At 34.9% G+C, this 23,037-nt stretch overlaps 1 protein-coding gene across 1 annotated transcript; it reads right to left on the reverse strand.

Moving 5' to 3' along the window:
* Positions 1 to 8,916: 8,916 nt before the first annotated feature.
* On the reverse strand, positions 8,917 to 11,062 carry LOC115445501. Its single transcript, XM_030171786.2, has 3 exons — positions 10,962 to 11,062; positions 10,429 to 10,605; positions 8,917 to 9,642 (listed from the first exon to the last, which is right to left on the reverse strand). The coding sequence occupies exons 1-3, from the start codon at positions 11,019 to 11,021 to the stop codon at positions 9,526 to 9,528; spliced, it is 354 nt and encodes a 117-aa protein (XP_030027646.1). The 5' UTR covers positions 11,022 to 11,062; the 3' UTR covers positions 8,917 to 9,525.
* Between the last annotated feature and the right edge of the window lie 11,975 nt (positions 11,063 to 23,037).

Here is a 23,037-nt window from a genome sequence, read left to right on the forward strand (position 1 = left end):
CCAAATCAAATCAAATCAAATCAATTTATTTTACATAAAACATGGTATAAATTATGATGTTAAATATCTTACAGGTGCATCATTTTTCAGCTTTTCAACTTTATGCAAAATTATATACGTACTTATAATTAGAGAACGTAGTTAGGCAAATTACCTATTATTAATATATCTATTCCCTTAGGTGTAGTTTACTCATACAAATTACATGATTTTCTATACATAATATTATTATATATATCTAACTATAAAACCCATGTTCATCTGGGGGTTACTATTATATTACTATATATCTTTACATTCCAAAAATTCTTTAATTGTATAGAAACATTTATCTATGAGCCATTTCTTTAATTTATTAATAAATAAGGTAAAAGGTAGTTCACGTAAGGTTTTCGGTATTTTATTATATATTTGAATGGTCATACAACCGGTATTTCTTTTATACAGAGTGGTTGACATTGAATTTAGTTTTAGCTTAGTTGGATCTCTGATAGTGTATTTATTATTTTGACATACTTTTTCAAACAACTCAGAATGTTTTTTGACAAATATACCAATTTCTAATATATATATTGAAGTTAGAGTGAGCAGTTTTAATTTTCTGAACAGTGGTTTGCATGAATCTAGTGGTGCGACCCCGCATATTGCGGAGACACTTTTTTGTGCTACTGAACACCCTACCTATATCTGTTGAGTTTCCCCATAACAATATGCCGTATCGTAGTATGGATCCGACATATCCATGATACGCCATTAAGGCAGTTTTTCACTAGCTAGTTTTCTTATTTTTCTGAGTCCGTATACAAATCTGTTTATTTTGGTACAAGTTGTTTTAATATGAGCTTTCCAGTTGCAGTTTTCGTCTAGTGTGATACCTAAAAATTTTACTTCATTTACTTCATTAATTTCTTGGTTATGATAATTTATTTTTAAACTATTAGTCTTGTTATTGTAATTTTTAAATTGAATTATTTTTGTCTTATTTATGTTAGCAGTTAGGTTGTTATCATCTAACCACTTTGATATATTTTCTATTGTATTATTTAAGGTTTGTGTATAGTCAAAATTATTATCATCTTGTGTAATTACTACTGAAATATCATCTGCGAATAATGTACATTTATGTCTAGTTGCTTTCGGAATATCATTTATATATATTAAAACAATAGGGTCCTAGAACACTACCCTGGGGACACCGAATTTATTTTCCTATAAGTGGACCTGTGTGACGTAGTCATTAAATTCGAGTCAACATGGGTAATCTCCACACATTGCTTTCGATGACTCAGGTAACTGTCAATCCATTCCAACGCCTTCCCTCTAATGCCATATAAGTCACATTTTCGCAGCAATATTTGATGGTCGACAAAATCGAAAGCACTGGACATATCAAAAATACCGCTGATACACGTTTTCTTTTATCTAGAGATTTGGTCACAGTGTTTATTATAGAGAAGGCCGCTAGTGTGGTAGACATGTTTTTTTGGAATCCATTTTGTTCTTTTGCTAAAATATTATGTTTATTTAGGAATGTGGTAATACGGGCGTGCATTATTTTTTCAAATATTTTTGAGAATACTGGAATTAGCGTAATGGGACGATAATTGTTTACTTTTTTTCTTAACGACACAATAGTTTTTAATATTTCATACTCGGTGCAAGGCCTTAAGAAAATAGTAGAGTCAACAGTGTTAATTAATTTGTAGTTAGGAGTATGTATTTTAGGTTTATTTGTTTTGTAATATAAAAATCATTGAATGTATTTGCAATGTCTATTGGATTCGATATTAATCGTTCATTATGAATGATCTCTTTTATATTTTTATTATTTTGTGTACTATTTAGTTTGTCGCCAATTATGTCCCAAGTTGCTTTACATTTATTTGTAGAATTTAAAATATATTTGTTATTTAAGATCTTTTTAGAACATGTTATACATTTTTTAAATAGTTTATTGTATTTTATGTAATTAGATTTAGTTTCATCGTTTTTATCTTTATAGCTTATGTATCTTAGTTTTCTTTTGTAATAGAACATATCTTTATACCTTTTGTTAACCATTTTGGTGTCGTTAAATTTACCCTTGTTTTAATTGTTTTTACCGGAAAACATAAATCATAAAATAGTAGAAATGTCTCATAGAACAGATCATAAGCTTTATTACAGTTTGCTTCATTTAGTACCTCTTGCCATGACAAACTTGATATACAATTTTGAAATTTTACTATATTTTCTTCATCATAATCTCGTCTAGTAATATACATATATAGTGGTTTTATTTGTTCACATTTCATAGGAAACGATAAACTCTGACCAGTATTGTGGTCAGATAAATATAGATGATGTACTTTACCTACAGCTCCTTTAATACTACTAAGAATGTGATCAATGCAGGTTTGTTGTCGTGTGGGTTCAGTTATGTGTGATATGAGATTATGAGAGAGTAGAAAGTCTTTTAATTTATAAGATGTGTCATCGTTCCTCAATGTATTTATGTTCAAATCTCCAGTTATAACGATTCGTCTATTTTCCTTAAAATTAAGTTTATGCATGAGCGTTTCCAATTTATCAAAGAAGGTAGATACATTTGATCCCGGTATTCTGTATATACAAATAACAATACATTGAAGTGATGGTATATCAATACCACAGCATTCAAAAGACTTTTCAGATGATACATAATTACATAGCGGAATAATTTTATACTCTATAGACTTATCCACTAGAATACAAACACCTCCACGTTTCTCGTTTTTCTTGAAAATGGCTAGCTAGATTAAAATTGCGTATACGGAAATTTATCTCGTCACCAGATCGAAGAAAGGTCTCGGTAAAACATAGTATTTGTACCGGGCTCTTTTCTATTTGAAACTCTTCTACACATATCTCTATCTGCTCTAATTTATTTAATAAACCAGCTATATTCTGGTGAAATAACGTAATGAGGTCATTACTTTTTTTGTTGACATGGTATTTACTTTTATACAAAGAACGTGATGTTTCAGTGTATCCTTTATTTGTATTTGCGAAAAATGTACTATGGTCCATTTTATTATGAATGTTTGTAATATTCGAGTCACGCAGATTAGAATCTTCAAAATTCAAATTCTTTTTGAGTATTGAAAAATAGTACGGGATCGTACCCTTTTGCAAAAATCATTTGTTTTAATACTATTTTTATATTTGGTAAATGTTTATCTGCATAATCGCTATCGATCAATAAATTAATTTTCTTTGTGGCAATGTTTGAGAACACATTTTTTGTATGTGTTTTGCGTAGTAAAAAGAAATCTACAATGTTTGATATTATTACAGATCTGTTTGAGTTGATTGTTTAATTTCCACTCATTTAGATATGGATTATGTGTAACATTTAGAATGATTATATTAGTATATTTAAATTTATTCAATGTGGTTGCTAGTTCTATGGCCAGGTGAACAGGATTTGCGTCATCTTGTCCTACACCTAAAATTATATAATTACCCGGAGTATCTTCTACTTCATTACAAGACTTGAGTATTTCGTGTGTTACTCTACTCTCTTAGTCGAATGTTGTCAACATTTTATAGTAATTGTTTTAAAGACCTTAACACCTTTATAAGTAACCTGTGCTAACCAGATCTAGAACTTAGTAATAACTCTTTAATACATTTTTCTTTAGCTTACATCGAACGAAATGAAAATAATAAATAGGGACCAGACACTTATTAGGTCAATTCCTGATAAAAAGATTCGTTGTAAAGTCCACAAGACGTAAAGATTAATAGACTTTTGTAATCTGGAAGGTATGAAATATAGAAATAATGAATTCCATAGACCAGAGGATATAAACACTCCTCCCAAAATACTGGACATGGTCGGACAGGACTTCGGACTTACGTTCCTCGTGCAGAATAAAAGGGAAGACTTCATTTACTCGAGACGAGCTGCCATTGGCTACGAGGTATGATCCAATAGTAGATTTGTATTACCGAGCAACTGTGGTAGTGGTGTTAAAATATATGAGGCATACAGTCTAATTCATTGGCTGATAAAGGAGTACCTACGCAACAAGAAATCTATTGTATTTGTATTTCGTAAGCATTACCACAATTTTGTTAAAAAAATATATACTCCGTGGGTAATTATTTATGGATTATTTGTTTAAAGATAATTATAACCAAAGTTTACTTATAACTACCTAGAATTGACAATGAGTCGACATGTCTGAGCAGATTTTTAAGAAGCTATGTCTAGTAGTAACGGTTGTGTGAAATAAGAAAAAAAACATTAGTATTCCAAATTGAAATGCCAGCAATCATGTTACACAACTAGATCCTGGTGTTCGACGGCAGCGAGTTCCCGCTGATGCAGGGGCGTGCGGCGTACGCTCCTATCTCGTGGAGTACAACACCAGCATGTTCCTCGCCATCAGGGTGCGCGCCGATCAGCCCTCGCACACGCTCAAACACTACAACGAACAATGGGTGAAAACTTATCTTTCAACATTATAAAGTGTGGAACCACGATGTATTTTTGTAGTACTGAAAACTGAGGAGCAACTTGCTGTTGCCTTTCGTTGTAACACGTTTTTTATTTCGTGTTCAAAATCTATGTTGCTTCATTAAATATTAAGAAAATAATTATGATTAGACATCCGATCTAGTATTATGTATAACATTGCATAATAATTGTCGAGGTCATCTTCAAAGTATGTTATTTAATTCCATTTGTGAAATTTACTGTACTGTCCAGTTCCACGTAACTATTCCCGCCAGGGTCAATATCCATTACTGCATATATTTTCAACCAATCCACCAGCGTGGCTGTCGTCTTCGCAAACGACACGGCCCCAAGTCTTGGCAAAGCAGCTACGCGTGGTGCCTGGCGCAATGCCGGCGGCAGCTGGAGGCGGCGCTATGCGCATGCGCACCGTACACGTTGCCGGAGGGCCCGACCCGCGCGCCCTACTGCACCCCGGACCACTTCACCTGCCTCAACAAGCACAAAGGTACTGATAGTGGCACCAGTCGTAAGCACAATCGTGATTGGTGAGTTTGACGTCATTCATGCGGACGTTTCACAGAATTTCGTTAGTCAATGTTCGTTGTCAATTGGGTTACATGTGTTTTGCGGTTACTTTACTTTTCGTCTTATTTGGACATACATAAGCACAAAATATACAATTTATATAAACTTGATAATTTCACAGAAATGTTTAGAGGTTTATAATGTCTTTTCTGATTTCTTTTCCTCCTTCATTTTTTTCCTCTCTTTGGTATCTAATTAGGGAGGATGGTTCTGATAATACAATGATAATCATCTTACCCTCGTTGACGTTAATTTTTAAATCTTTTAACGCCGATCTCTTCCCTTGCTGTACTTTGTAGAGAAGTTCATGTATTACTACCCGGGCGAGCACTCGGCGCAGCTGTCTCCCGCACTGGGCGAGGAGCTGCAGGACGCGCTCGACTGCTTGCACTGCATGCCAGACTGTGCGCGGCTCGTGTACACCGGGAAAGTGGCCTACGCACACTATAAGAACCGGCCTAAGGTGTTTAGACAACGCGTCACGTGAGTTGCCGTAATACCATCTCAATTTATTTATTTTTATTTATTTCTTTATTAAACACAAAACAGGTTACTATCATTTATGCAACATATTATGACATGAAAAATAATTCCTGGACTATAATTATAACCCAAAACATGTGCTCTAGAAAGTAAAAATTACATATAGCAAGTATATATAAAACCACAGTTTGAGTACTCTTAGGTGAATTAAAGATAATGCCAGACATGCAGCAGCTCAATATTCGTGAGGAGGTATGATAGATGAATATTATGCCTTAAATACAAGTTCTACTTGACTGGAGAATAAGTATACATTCAAAAACCTTGCTGTCAAAAATTAGTTCGAGTTGAGAGTTAATACCGGTATCGTATTAATAGGAATTTATTTCTTGAGATCATCGTCTCAGGTAATTGCGAGGTGGTTGTGTAAATGACAGGAAGGGCATGACTTTGGAGGATGCGACCGTGGTGCGCATATTCTACACGACGCAGCGACGGCACAAGCATTACCTGGTAGAGGGGTACCTGCGCTGGTTCGAGGCAGTAGGTTTGTACTCCCACTCGCACTATCCTTGTCTTATAGAGACACGACAAGGTAACCACACTGCACCGAAGGTAAGTGGAGTGCGGTCCAGATAAATTGTTGAGTGACGAGGGATAGTAACCCCTTGTCTGTCGACACAATTTGCTTTTTTGAAACGAGATATATCTACACAGGCTGATCTCGGATCACTTGCACTCCTACGTGATCACTGTGACGGGTTTAAAACCCTGCGTAAGGTGGTTGCTATCCCGACCAATACAAATATTCTGCCACTAGCAAAATATGTCACTTTGATTTATTCATCGCGGTGTTTAAGCTGTAGACCATAGGATTCTGAATTAGACTCTTTAGACGAGTTGGAAAATATTTATAAGAAGTGAGTGCACTACTGTCTAATCCTTCGCAGATAAAAACTTGATCTCATGTTAAATTAATATCAAGGAATTGATGGCTTAAACATTTTACCACCAATTCTTTTCCATACTATAATGGAATCGAGGAAATTTGTCATAATATCATTTATATAATACTTATAACTGAGCTATGGCTTTTTTATACGGGGAAGACCACAGCCTTCTACTAAATTGCGCCTGATGGTAATTGAAGTAGGATTCAAATAGTATATCCACTGATGAGAAATAGTTACGCCGGTCTACACAATCGTACCGGTCTTTGAAACCTACATGGTTGTTCCAGCCATAGTATCGTGTGATTGGGCGTCGATGATGGGTGTGACGGTGCTGGTCATCATGGAGCTGGCGTACTGCTGCTTCGTCAGGTGGCCGCTGCATTACAGGCGACGCGCCAGGATGCCGCAAATGAGGAACGAATCTTATCGTTTAAATAGTCTACTTATCTAGACACGGGTAGTACCGTAACACGAAAGTATAACTTGACCAGGAATAAAACCTTGCTATGTGTTAAGCGGCGAAGTGAAACGGACTGCCGATACGAATGTCCGCAGATTCAAAACCCAAGGGCACGCACCTCAGACTTTTCTAAAGTTATGTGTGTACTCTCTGCATCGTGAGGAAACCTGCATACCAGATAAGCCCTCTATAAGAATTCTGAGGAAGTTTTATGTAAAGCGTGATGGGCTAAGGCCTAATCCCTCTCAATAGTAAAAGATTCCCGTGCCCAGCAACGGGTCATTATTATGTAATAGAGAACTGACATTATAATTACATTATTATATGTTATGATAAAATATGGAACTAATTTCTTGAACTGTCAATGTTATCAGTAAAACGGAAACGCGAAAGTGCCGCTTACATTCACGTTTTTTTCTATAATAATTTATGAGTTTTAAGATACCTACACTATTATTATTACAGCCTCTGTATATTAATATGAGTAAATTTAGTTTATGTGAGACAAGATAGATGTCACTGTTGCTAAGTTTTTATTTTATTATTTAATCGAAATGAGTTTAAAAACGGCTATCAATGTGTAAGTACTTATGCCACAATTTAGGTTATAATTATTAACATCTTTTGAATGGTCCATATTTACTTCATAAAAACCAGAATATTTCACCGACTGTAAAAAGCAATAAGTACGAGAAGTTGAGAGCGGTCCGAAGCAATATCAGTAGTAACCTGATATTGCCTGACGATACTTTAAAGGCGTTTACATACACCGAAAGCAAAAACAAACGAACAAAATTATTTTAATGTATAAAATATTCAAATAAAACTCATTGTTAAAGCAATATTATTTTTTATTTAAAATTAAATTAATTGCAGCTATTAATTATTTGGCAAAATATTTTTTTTCTCTTAAAAAAACTTCTAATTAAAACTATGTTAAGAGCAATAATAAATAAGTAATTTAAATCATAATTACTTTTCCGCATTTTTTTCAATTCTCTTTTAAATAAACTGCTCGTTAAATCAATTTGAATTCTAAGCGCAAGCAATTAATTAATCTAATCCCTATATCCCCAGTTCTTGTGGGTCTTTTTGTTCCAGCAAGTGATAATCATACAGGAACCGCACTTGATCCCGGCGGAGCTACAAGCAAAAATAAGTTACTAATATTTATTTTACTATTATCGTGAATGCGAAATTGTGCAAGGACGTTTCTTATTCAAGCCAAAATAGCTGAACGAATCTGATTGAAATTTGTCTCGGAGATAGATTATGATTGGGAATAGCACATTGGCTAATTTTTATCTCGGAAAACTACATGCTAAGACTTTTATCACGCAAATGTTCGCACGTGGGTTGAATAGCGGACAAAAGCTAGTATTGATATAAATATAAGACAAATTAAAATCAAGGCCAAATCCAAATAAAGATGTCTACAAATCTTTAGCCATTAATCCAGGGTCAAGCATCCTTCTAAGTTCCGCCCGCAGTCTGCACTCTAGTCATTACTCACATCCTATGTCATTAATGTTTATCGAATTAATGCGTAATAACTCTTAACAAAACCGAGATCCGTGTCAAGGCTCTGGCTTCGATCGTTTGAGTTGAACAAACTTGCACTTGACCTTTACGAAATTTTGTTAGTGCCGCCATCTAGGAACAAAGGTTGATTATTGTTTTTAAGCATGCTTCTAACATCTTATTATGATTAAGTTACTTTTATTAACAAGGTGACAGAGTAAGTTTACACCATTGAATTCTACTTCTCTTTCACTAGATTGGGGTTTTTTACTTTTAAGCTTTTTTTTATATTTATTTTCTTCTATGCATTTAAAAACCAGGTAACCGTACTTAGTCATAATAATCATATCTACTTGGTGTATGATAAGTACTATTTTCAAATACTTACTAAAGGTAAAGTCATAAGGAGAGGCACGAATAAAAAAAAATTAAATTGCAACCATTATATTTATTTATATTTCCCACACACTATAAAATAATTATCTGATCCTAACATATAAAAGTCACATCTAATGAGCCTTAATTCTGGAGTTTAATATCTATCTTGAATCATCGTTGAAGCAGATAGCCATAATATTCAGTAAATAATTAATAAACAGAGCTTCATGAAACCTTAGTCACTTTAATTAATAACAGTGGGTAACAGGCTATGGATCACTATCTTAAAACGACAGCAACATTAAACAACGTTCGGAATACGTGAATCGAGTGTAACTTTGTCAATTTAGGGAAAGAAACAAGGTTAGAAGAAGTGGTTGGTTTTCTGCCAAATTCTACGCATGGTATAACTTCTATAGTATTACATCCCAGCCATTTTAACGTAGCATTAAATCTCGTTTGCATCCGTAAATATAGAAGTGTAGCAACTTTACTGTTCACCCAACTTATTTTAATTCCAAAATGTGATTGTTCATTTCTTTATTCGAATAACGATATAGAACCTGGGATCATACGATAACATTGCTACACTATTCGATTAATGTCAAATAATTTCGCAAAGCTCTATTTACATTAAAACTTAAAACATCCTGGTTAAGTTATATGGTAGTCATTATGTTGTTTAAAGCTGTCTTCTCGTTGACGGGATCATTGGACGCATCTATCACCATTGTCGGCGTGCTTGTCTGGGGCTCGCCTATTATTGCTGGTATGACCTGAAAAATAATCCATTGAAATTTTTCTTAATGGCCGTACTTGTAGTACGTATAAGCCCTTAGTTCAGTTAAAAATTAATGGTTCACTGATAGCTGATAACAAAAATTACTATTAGTGAACCTGGTTGGGCTATAATTTATCATCAGGGGAAATTCTAGTTTGTCTGGCTAAATCATGATATAAACAGATTCTTTGTAGGTAATTTAGTCATTGAGAAGTAACCCTACTTTAAAGATAATGATAGAGGGTAGCCCAAAGTAACTTTTGGGAAATAACATTGAAGAATTATCGTTAGGTTGTATAACAGCTCTTACTCCGGAATATTGTGCTCTATAGGAAGTAAAATGGTTTGAATTTGGCAGACAGTTCTGGAAGCGTTGATAGTTTGCCAGGTGCCTGAGTACAAAAGTGCTTCTGAATCTATTTTTCCGTAAATTTTTCTCATACTTACTATTTTCAACATATTGCATAGCAAACTTGTCTATAAAATTTCAGTATCTTTCGTAGTATAGATCTATTCTTCTGTAATATAAATGACAAACAGCTGAACCAGTTTTGAAATTTGAAGTAGTAGTGGAGTCTTAAGATATATTATATAGGTTACTTTTTATTTTCGTATTGGACCTACACTTCCGAAGAAACTAATGTTATATTTTTATAATATCTACTTGCGAGTTTGGCTTCAGAATAATTATACCATCACGTATCCCCCTTTACTCTCGTCTTTGTAAAATATAATATAATAGGACCTATCGTTTTCAACATAATATTTCCTACCCTAATACCTGTTGTCCCAAGGTTACGAGGATCTGAGCGACTTTCTTGATGGCTTCCAAGTCCTGGGGCGTGGGCAAAGGCAACCGAGCATCCTGACCTTGCAGCCGCTTGGAGTGCGACACCAGACGCGAGTTTAGGTCAGATACCACCGTGAGTGGGGATAGAGGATCTGAGTCGAAATAGGGCTGAAAATAAAATTAACTTAGAATATACATAGTACTGGAAAAGATTTGAATCTAATTAGGACTGGAAATAAATTTAACTTAGAATTCAGAAACTATTAAGAATCCATGTGATTTGAAAGCCATTTTAGCTGCATGGTAAAAGGAAATGTCAAGTTCGTAAATATACCTACAATCTGTTATTATAAACCGTATGTGCTAAAAGAATAAAGAAGTACGCTAATAAATATTGCGAACTTCTATTATTCTCAAAATCCATCACTATGAAATAAACCGCAAATGAGTAATTCAAAGTTTTGCCAAAAAAAAGCCGAGCATCATCTGATAAAAGATAAACTAAGAACTCAATCAGTACTTACTATAGGACTGCTCAGTGCGTGAGACAAAATTACCATGAAAATAACAACACTCGAGTGCATTTTGGAAATAAACTGAAGGAACCATCCATCTGCAACCAGTCTTATAGAATAAATATGGCAATTTCTAGCAAAATTGGTCACTTTTCTATAATTTTGAAACTAATTTAATATTACCATAGATGCATGTAAACAAAGCACGCAATCATGCATTTTATATCAAATATAAAACCTATATTTAGAGATGATTCATGGGAAAACCTATTTACATTTTACAGAACACAGAGTGAATGACGCATAGGATAAGCAAAGCTCGTTGGCAGCAAGTAAGTGAACTGATGGTAAGTTACCACTGCCTATAATCATCCACAATACCAAAGAATGTGCTGAAGGCCAAAAGGGATTAGGGAAAGGTTTTTAGGCCTTCAAATATCTCGCGCCTTATAAAATAGCACAAATAGTAATCTCTTCCAATCTTTGGATACATTCTATGTACAGAAGTAGCACAGACTGCCTCAGTGGCGCAGTTATGTTGCATGCGTCGTACGACACCACTCTGAGGACCTGAATTTGAATCCCGTGTAAACACTATACCTGTGATACTAATACCTGTTTGTCCGACCCGGAGTAGAAGTAGAAGAATCCAAATTCTTCTACTCAGTATCAGTCCGGAGTGTGAAATTTTTGTTTCTGGAACACATATGGCGAAAAGTAGGTGCTCTGGTTGCCCCTCTGCCTACCCCTTCAGGGATAAATTCGTGATGTATGTGTTATTGTGGTAGTAAATAGGTATAATATTGTATTCTAGACTCGGCCTCGGATATGAACCTGACATTTATGTTTCATGTGGGCGTTAAACATATAGTTAGTGCGACACGCTATTTTTATGTTCAGGAAATTTATAATTTTTGCTCTTTGATATCTATTATGTTTGAAGCAGCTATATGATTATGTCCATAAAAATTTTGTTAACGATTCAATCTTTTCCTGGTATTGGCAACGAAAGTGTAGCGTATGTTAAGTACTACTAGTAATCGCCCCTTACAAATATACCCACAATCCTAAAACAATGGTTTTAGGATAGTGGGTATGTTTGTAACTAACTTACTAACTACTAGAATAATTTAGCAATATTTATAAGTCTGCAACGTAGGTACTGGCCTCGCTTCTTCGCAAGGCGATGTAATGTTATTAGTTCCGCGTCTCACGCCGTCTACAAGCTCTTGAGGGAAGTGGTCGCCGCCTAGAGGTCGTCGCTATCGACTGCTTTTGAAATTGTTTGAAGAGACACATCGAGAATTTGGATTTGTAATATTTTTGTACATCTAGTTTATATGTTTATTACTTACTTCATTTAAAATTGTAACAAACCTTGATATGTTTAGTTAAGTTCTTTAAAAAAAAAACGGCAGAATAAGAAAGAATTTCATAATAAGAATAACAATTGCATAGCGTTAACTAACGTCACTGAAATGTTACCAATAAAAACAATGAGGCGTAGTCTAAAGAACGTTTCCTTAAATAACCAATGGCAGGAAGGCAAACTGCATAAAGTTATCTTTTCTCATCATTTGACAGAAAGAAATAAAGATATATTTATTGCTGGTACAATTTTAAAAGAAAGAAAGAATGTTTAGGTATAAAAATAAAAATAAAATTACTCTTAAAAATATGATAAACCATAAAGACCACCAAATAATGCAATAATATATCTTAAATCCATAAAATTAAGCCAATTTGTACTCTACCACCAGTTCAGAAAACAGTTTCTACCAAAGAACGACGGTTAAGAAACTGTAGTGTTGTTCTTTTTAACTTACTTATTAATTTTTAATGTACCTTTCATGGTGGATACTACAATCCGACCAATAGAACTAAGTAGTACTACAACGTCGGATTGACAAAGTGTTTTACTAAATCTATACTATTATATAAAGCTGAAGAGTTTGTTTGTTTGTTTGTTTGAACGCGCTAATCTCAGGAACTACCAGTCCAAATTGAAAAATTCTTTTTGCGTTGGATAGCCCTTTGTTCGTGGAGTGCTATAGGCTATATATCATCACGCTATACCCAATAGGAGCGGGGCAGTAATGGCTAATCTCAGGAACTACCGGTCCAAACTGAAAAATTCTTTTTGTGTTGGATAGCCCTCTGTTCGTGGAGTGCTATAGGCTATATATCATCACGCTATGACCAATAGGAGCGGAGCAGTAATGACTAATCTCAGGAACTACCGGTTCGAACTGAAAAATTCTTTTTGTGTTGGATAGCTCTTTATTAGTGTAGTGCTATAGGCTATATATCATCACGCTATGACCAATAGGAGCGGAGCAGTAATGACTAATCTCAGGAACTACCGGTTCGAACTGAAAAATTCTTTTTGTGTTGGATAGCTCTTTATTAGTGTAGTGCTATAGGCTATATATCATCACGCTATGACCAATAGGAGCGGAGCAGTAATGGCTAATCTCAGGAACTATCAGATCGAACTGAAAAAAATATTTTTGTGTTGGATAGCACTTTGTTCCTGGAGTGCTATAGGCTATATATCATCACGCTATGACTAATAGGAGCGGAGCAGTAATGGCTAATCTCAGGAACTACCGTGTTTGAACTGAAAAAATCTTTTTGTGTTGGATAGCCCTTTGTTCCTGGAGTGCTATAGGCTATATATCATCACGCTATGACCAATCGGAGCGGAGCAGTAATGAAACATGTTGCAAAAACGGGGAAAAATTATTAGTTTTGAGAGCTTCCGTTGCGTGCGCTGCGTAAACGATTAAAGTTATGCAACAATGATGTATGACGGGATTATTCCTCTTAAAAAGTTCTAAAAAATATATTATAAAAACAAAAGTCCCCCGCTGCATCTGTCTGCCTGAACGTGTTAAACTCAAAAACTACCCAACGTATTAAGATGAAATTTGGTATGGAGACAGTTTGAGAGGCTCCCGGGAAACTACTACTTTTATAACGGAAAACTTTAGCCTGAAAAACTTTATAACGCGGGCGGAGCCGCGGGCAAAAGCTAGTTTCTTTATATAACTTGCTTGTATGTACATGGTGAAATATTATCTTTAAAAGGATATTCTCTACCTAACGAGTGCGGTGCCCTGCCTCGTGCACTGTGATTCAAAACTAAACCATTGTTTATGGGTAATCGTGTCGCTTATCAACAAGCGAGGGACATGCTAATGTCATTGAATAGTAGAAAAAACAATGAAAATGAACGTCGTTTTATGGAACATTAAATTAATCTGTCACGATAGATTCTTCGAACCATACAAAAACCGATATCCACGCGAGGCAAATTATGATAACGCATAAATAACAACGAGTTTTCCTTCACCTACAAAATGCAGAAAAATCTCGACTTCATCATTTAGCCAAAACATAAAATATTTTATGCTTAGATATATTATGTAGATATTCTAATAATTGATCCTAACAAATTTAATAGAGGGTCTTTAACACATTTAGATGACAACATCCATTCATCTTAAAATAATCTTTGGCATAGACTGATGTGTTTGTGAAAGCGTACTAATGTGAATCAAAATTATACAGGTTACTATGTTCTTGCTATTTATTTATTTAAATAAGGTATGTCCTCCATTCATAATTTTGCTGATGATAGGATATATTCTATATCCGCCCGGATAGCGACTCGCACACAAGGTGTTAAAACCCCGCCATAGTGGGCCACGTAAGTGTGTAGCGTTCCGGGATTACGCTGTGTATATCAGGTTCCCACAAGCCGGCATAATTGTTTCGACTGTCGATGGGTAATCGCGTCAGTCGACAGGTGTAGTGGCGTAACTTTAGCATGCTCGTATAAAAAAATAGTAATACATTAATTTCTTATTTCTAATACATTTATAATTGAATCACAATATGTCGGTGCAGTTTGGCGGACCTTCTGTGAAACGACCTGGTGTCTACAATTAACTTTAGTTACTTAAAAAACATATTTCATAACTAACCTAACCTTTGTTCTAAGTGACAGGAACATTCCAATCAAAAATTACTTTTTCTAACCTCGTTTAAAATACAAACAATACAATTATATCTAAAGTGACATCTGTATCACAAAGGCTAGCCTTCATTGTCTAGATCCAGTCTCAGGAGATCTTACGACGATAAAAATACGAGAATTTAAAAGGTAGGTGTGTATATCCGGTTCCAACAGGCCGACTGTGTCGACTGCCGAGGGATAATCTCTCGTCAGTGGACATTCTATTGGATCTCAATCCACTTATCAGATGCAGTTGGGTCTTGTTACCGTTTACATATAAAAAACGTTATGTAGATAGTATGTGGCATAGTTACCTTCGAGGCCCGTGGATCCTTGGACCCAAAGGACCTTCTTTGCTTCGACCCGGGTCCTCAAATCGATTAAGGCCGCTACTATTCGTTTAACACTGGGACGAGAGGTGAGGAACAATTTGTTTGTATCTGGCCCTCGTTTACCATGATTAGACAGATCTTATAATCACCTCGTAAAATAAATAATGATAAATAAGTAAATACTACCTAACATCCAAACATATACTTACTTCCGGCTTCAGACTAAGATACAAGGTTTGTGTTGAGGTCAATTGCATAGATTTTGAATCAGTGAGAAGATTGGGCGAATTTATAGCATCGGTTCCTTATTGTTAAGGCCAACTCTTGTAAATTGTTAATATGCAATAATTATAACAGTAAAGTGTTGAAATTATTACTTATTAGATTTAGCTTACGGTTTCACCCGCATAAAGCTTTTCCGGGATAAAAGGACAGCTTTATGTTTTCCCGGGATAAAAGTATGGCTATATTTAAGTTACACTTCTAGCAATACATAGATGAAAACTGCATTCAATTCTATATGATAGTTTTTGTGTGATGCGTGTTCAAACAAACAGACAGACAAATATTTAAAAAAACTGTTGTTTTGGCTTCTGTTGGTTCTAAAAGACCCGAAAGTTTTCCTTCTATAACAGACATCGGCCCGTTACAATATTAACTATATGTAAAGATAGCTTAAACCACTACTAATTCATAAGTAGTTCGTTAAGTATTCATAACACTCGCTCGTGGCCTTAACCTATTACCAAATCTCACTCTAACATGTAATCTAATATTTGTCTTTATGTTATAACGCACACTCACCTTCGAGTTATAATCAATGGCTCGACGAATTTGTAAATTATTTCTGTTTATTTTCAATTATATTTTAGCTTCAATAAATAAGGCAACAAGGTCGCCCGAATGTCGCCCATTGTCTGTTATAAATTATAATATTAGTATTACCAAAATCTTTTAATTATGAAATATCTGCCATTTGTAAATATACCTGAAAAGTTAGTTTTGATAGCAGCTTATATTTAATTTAGAATGAAACAAATTAAATTTTAAATATTGACATAAAAATTCAAGAAAGCGTTGATAAAGGACAATGCCCAAAACCAGGCTATCTTTGCGTCAGTCATGCGTCTTAACCAAATATTCACGAAAAATCATCATTTTAATTATTACTTCATTTGTATTTATTTCAGTCATAAGCGAATGGGGGTTTAAAAGATATGAAAAAAAAAGTTGTTTAATTGTTGCAAATGAAACACCGGATAATGTACTGCTAATATGGCGAATTGATACCAATTCATAACAAATTCCCTTTTTAAATGGAATAAAAAAGTAAATATTATGTACAATAAATGTGGCCGTACTTGAATCTATAATATATGTATTAAATATATTATTCATCTCAAATATATTGCTATAAAATAATATATTTTACTTAATAATTATGACCAAACTCCAAATAGCGGGTAAAAAAAGAGAAAATATTAATTGTTCCAAAAACAAACAAATAGCGACTTGTACTTGCATTGACAGAAATACAATAGTCGGCTAAAACATGTCTGGATTTTATTTTTAATTAATGAATATATGGGTACAGATTTTTATTCCACTGGCAACTGAAATTAATGACATTTGGCACTACAGATTTGTTTGAATGTTAAATCATTAAAATATTTTAATATATTTTATCTTACTAAAGATCGGAGTGTTTCTCTTATGTATTTTAATGTTGAGTCGAAAAATACTCTTTTAAAAAACAACTTGTATAGTGTGCGTTTCGAACTTTGAGACGGAAGGCTTTTAGTAAGCAACACAATGTCGTCTAGAGCCTGGACCCAGGACAGTTAATCGAGACGGCATATCCCGGCGGTGTATGGACTGCACCTTTGCGGCGCCACAGCAAAGATAAGTATATTCCTTGGACGAGCTGTCCAGTTTGTAAGTTATGTAGATTATTATTAACATAGCCACAATGTGAGAAATATTTTGCCAAAGTTAAAGAAAACAGTTTAACAATAATAATAATCTGAACATGTTTACTCAACTTCTACATTATATTTTAGGTTTCAAGGCTGGAATGAGTTTGTGCTGCCTGCTGGAGATCAGCTAATAGAGAGGTTCACAGACAACAACATGACATGACCCGACCAGCGATGCAAGAAGTCATTCACTCACTTCAGGAGTATATATAAACGTGCTGCAGCTACATCAAATTCTTCTTTTTATCTATATAAAAATATGCATCCGATTTCGTATTTCTGGTTTTATTTTTCTTTCCCTATGATAATTAACTATTAGCCTAATAAGGCTGTGAAGTGAGTTCCTGGGTTCGATTTCCAGGCCAAGCAACATTTTATCTCGGTATTTTTAACATGAGTTGCCTGGGATCGGAATCCTCCAAATAGGGTTGGCGTCAGGCATAAGGCCGGCAATAAAAACTAAGCTGGATCTATTCTACAATATGTGTTGACGCCATATTGAAGTGAGATAATGGTAGGTGGAAATAAAGATTAGGTAATCCATGTAATAGAATAAGTCGTAAGTCAGAAAAACATATACACAAAAGGTCAGGTAACATATGTATGCTCCGTGAAAAAACTAATATTCCGCCATTCTATGTTAGAAGTTTTATTGGAGTTTCGTCTTATCAGATATTTTAGTACCTATCAGTTGCTTATGAGGATGATTAAAGCCAGGTGAAAAGACCGTCCACTAATCGCTTATAGCAATAACTAGTAGGTACTGCAATATTTAACTTAATCAGGCACATAGGTACTTTCTACCTTACATTATTGCAGTCCATACTTAACCTCAAAATAACCGCGCTATAAAAATTCTGAATTCCTCCGAACTCCCATCGAATATCTAATTGTTTTCAATTTGTATAAAAATTAGGATATATTCCCCATAGTTTTGTGAAGGTTTTGTACAGACGCAAGCGTAGCCCAACTCTCATACAAAAATGGGCATTCTCCTTTACATTACCTACAAATATTTAAGAGAGGAAATAATAAAAACAACATACCAATATATCGTTACTGCATTAGAAAATGCATAAACGCTACCCACCCTTTACACTTTACTTTTTTTTTACAAAGTCGTGAAGTAATGCTATCTCTTGGTCATCAATGTGAAGGCACGTTGGCTCTCGCTCAACAGATTACGCGTCGAAGAGACCGTGACATTACCAACGATCGTATTGTTTACATTTGCACACACGTAGATGAGGTGTTTTAATTATATTTCGTAATCACTTGATTTATTTAGTTGATGTTTAGTATTCTTAAATGGAAATATACTGAAATAGCTTTTGACTGCGACTCATCCCGTGCAAAAATCCGAGTTGCCTAGCACTCAAGGTAAAATACACCCTAGCTTCTTATAATGAAAGAATTGTCAGAATTAACTTAGTAGCTATAGGGATTACCCTCCATATGCAAATTTACTATTATTACTCGTAATTAAAATCTGACATCTTACTATAATTATAATAAATGCAAAAAATAAATCTTTGGATGTTTGTAAATTTTTTTTTACTTGCTAATGGTAAGCGATACGACCGCCCATAAAGAGTAGAAACACCATCCAACACCTTGAATTACAAAGTATTGTTTGGTATTCCACTGCCCTCGCCATCTTGAGACATAAGATGTTAGGTAAAAGAAGGTATTTTTAAGGAATAGGCAGACACTGGAGTATTGGCTGATTAGGTCACTTGAATATTCACCCTATATCAATATTTTGTTTTGAACTTCGCGTAATTGGATAACATTCAATGATTAATGTTTATTAAACACCCATTAAACAGCAGTCTCGCCAATCTTCACGTCCACCTAAATAACTAAACTGGCTATTTCATGAATAAAAACCAGGATATGAAAAGCATTAAGAAAACCATCAAGTGGTCCGATGAAGGTCCCATAAACTTGAATATTCCTTCCGTTAGATATTTTAAATAAACGACACGGTATGTTGCAGAGAGATTGTCGGTTTCTTGCTACAAATGGCTGGGTAAATGCTGGGCCGATTTTCTAATACCCTATGTATTGCTGAAATGTTTGGGGATAAAAAAAGTATTAAAGCATAAGTTCTTGTTTCTAATTATTATAATATTATTGCATACATATACCAGAGACGTGCGACCAGGGCACCCACCTTTCACCAAGCGTTTTTAAACGATAGGCTCGCCCCGTCACATCCTCGTACAGAACACACTTGGCGAAAAGTGGGTGCCCTAGTTGCGCCTCTGCATACCCCTTCGGAAATAAATGCCTGATGTGTGTGTGTTTTTTGTTCCATCCCATGTGATAGAGGACGAGCCTATCGCCATCTCGGGTACAATTTTGAGAGTCCGGGCTCATATAGAGTAGAACAGCTTTGTCCGACCCAGGATTCGAACCCAGAGCTACAGAAAGGCAGTCATACCGCGTACGCAATCATATGAACCGAGGCAGTATTAAAAGTGCTGTATTAATACACTATCTGGTGTCCCACTGGTGGGCACGAGCCCCACTATCAGTGAGATGACTAGACTTTACCATACTTGCCCACGTAAGTTTACGAACTACTCTGTTGGTTAACTTTTGCGCGTTAGCGCGCTCTGAAATATTTTTGTTGGCTGCTAAGTTATAAAGCATGACACGGAAAATTTGAACAGCACAATAAAACTTCCCTACTTAATAACTACCTAAATTATAGTTTTTATAATGTCGTTTAATATCATGTGATGAGAAAAAACATAACTACATAGAAGTATAATGATATCTTATGTTTACGCGAATGTTAGACATTGAAAATAAAAGTATTTAACGGATTTTTTTCAAAGTCTTCGAAACGTCGGGAGAAAATAATAATAAAAGAAAAACCGCGAAAAAATCCGTTAAATTCTTTTATTTTCAATACATAAAAGTACTTTGTCGAACTGGTTCAAACCATGAACAGTATAAACGCGGGCCTTTTTATACATAAGAGTATTTATAAGAAAAGTTATTTAATTAGGATTCTTCTGAGATATCTGGATGATATTCGGAGTAGTTAAGTTGAACAGAAGAAGTGAACAAATTCTTTCTTCAGACACACACGCGTGCCTTTTATTCCCGAAAAGGTAAGTAGAGGCGCAACTGTTGCACCCACTTTCCGCCGTATGTACTCAGTCCCATGATGTGATAGGGGGCGAGTCTATAGCTATATGGGCACAAATTCCAGACTCTGGGCTGACATTGAGTAGAAACACTATTAGGTATATTTATATTATTTTCTTACGTTTAAAGAAGAAAAAGCGGAAAAGTAAATTAATTTGGAGAAATGAGAAGTATACCGGACAATTAGAGACGGGAAGAAGTAGAGTTGTAATTTTTGTTTACACACTAAAAAGTGTCTTTTATAGACAGGTTGCTAGCGTTTTCACCCGTCTCAAAAAAGACGCTATCTCGTTAAATGATCTGCAACAATGATAAACCAAATTCTAAATTAATAGACAGGAAAAGTACATAATGGACTATGGAACTTATACAACTTTTATGCGAGCGGAGTCGGGAGCTACTCATAGTCAACCATATATGTCCCAACCCTGAACGTTAATTACCGCGACAAAGAGGTAACGCCAGTTTGACGAGCGGCGCGCTAATTTGTCAGCTGTATCTCTGTGTGCTACATCTGTCAAATTATATGACGTGGTTTAACACTGATAATACAAATTGATGGCAAAATTAATCGTAATTATATATTAAACTAGCTGTTACTCGCGGCTTCCCCCGCGTGAAGGAGTTTTCCGGGATAAAGGTCCCAGTATATATTTTCCCGGGATAGGAAGTAGCCTATAACTTTCCCAGGGTTTTAAACTATCTCCACACCAAATTTCATAAAAATCCGTTCTGTACATTTTGAGAAAGTCAATATTACACAGACAGAAAAGGAGACTTTGGGGTGGTTGGCGGCTGATAATTCTTTGAGTGACAATTAGTTACTTTATTAACTGCCTAGCCACAATCCAACATACACTGCAAAAAATTGTCGAAGTGGCTTGATTCATGAACTGGATCATCCTATCTGCTACACACATCGTTGTTACTTAAATTATGTATACTTAGACTATAAATCTACCCTCAATTATAGTTCCATCACCGCGCCAGAATAAAACAATCAGCGCTGTTGACTGAATCATTGATGTAGCCAATTCACCAACGTTAAGCTAGAATTATCTGTGAGCTAATAACATGTACAATCGGTGGCGAGGCCGCGTCCCATTGTGTACAAACCTACCGTCGGATTAAATATGACCAAAGTAAATAACCTGAAATTGTACAGAGATGTGCATGATGTGTGCAATTTTGCAGAAAAAATACGAACTAGTTGATAGAAATTTGAATTTAACACAATGTTCTCAAATAATTTATTCCCTTTTGCTGGACGTTCGGGAAAATGAACCCACATTGGTTTAATGGACGATAGACGATGTTGGACTTGCGGCTTCAAACAGCATTTGCTACACGAAACCGTAAATTTATCCAAAAATATTAATATTAATAAGTTATACACAAATTCAAAGATTGGTTGTGCTGTCTCTCCCCATTTAATTTTTAAATAAACACAACTTTACACATTTACTCTCGTAAAATATTTTTATAAACAAAGTGAATCAAAAAGGCAACACGACCAAATCTTTTGCGGTCCCTGCATTCAGTGTTGAGATTGTTGTAAAATTAAGATCTTCAAGAAAGACTCCTACATAGTTAATGGTTTTGTAAACCTGGGTACAGACACTAAATCAGATTGGGTACTGAACAATGACCGTTACCTATAAATCACTGTTGCCTGCTTCCGACAGCAACACAAAGCTAGGGAGTGCGGGGGCTAAGGTATATATCAAATAGTAGACCTTACCCCCCTCTAACACTCTAATTATGAGATATTATAGACTAATAATAGGTACGAGAAGTGAAATATATGATAAAAATTATGAGAATCATTAAAGAAAAAAAAATGTTTGAGTGCAGATATAATACAAGAAGAGTCTTGTAATTTGCTGCATTTTCCTTTTATTCTGAGATTTCTAAAGTAGAAATCCAATTGGACGTAATTTAATGGAAGATGTCACATATAATTTTTATATAAATAAGCATAATAATTGCGCCACTCAGTAATTTTCGGTAATGATGCACAGTGACCTACACGCAAGTACCAAGTTCTAACAAAGCGAAATGATTTATTGAAAGGTTTTAAAGTTCAATGAGAATTGGACAAAGCAATGAAGGTATGTAATTATAATAATTGCTATTTTACCATTTTTTTAAATGTGTCTTATTTTGAACTTTAGATTTGAATAAGCCATTAGAATTTTATTTTAATTTTGAGAAATCAATGAATGCCATAAATCTCTATTTATATAATACAAGTTGACCCGACAGACGTTGTCCCGTCTTAACTATGAATTTACAGCGCGCATTCTGTCAATCGCTGACAGTTATTTCAAACAACTCGCAATTGTGTAAAATTAATATTTTCTTTAAGTTTTCTTAAATTTATTAATATTTCGCTCAACTTTCTTTATTTTTTCTTCCATACAAACCTTCTCCTGACAGCAACGAATACATAAAAGAAAGATTTATCCCATTTAGTGCAGTCGTTTGGAAGTTATGCGCGTACAAACATTTCGGTAATTCTTTCTTATTTATATAGATTATGGTATAAATTGCCACGAGAAAACGCTAGCCGCCATGCTGCCTTAATTCGTGAC

This window comes from Manduca sexta, chromosome 13 (genome assembly GCF_014839805.1).
Source record: "Manduca sexta isolate Smith_Timp_Sample1 chromosome 13, JHU_Msex_v1.0, whole genome shotgun sequence".
Lineage (NCBI taxonomy): Eukaryota > Metazoa > Arthropoda > Insecta > Lepidoptera > Sphingidae > Manduca > Manduca sexta.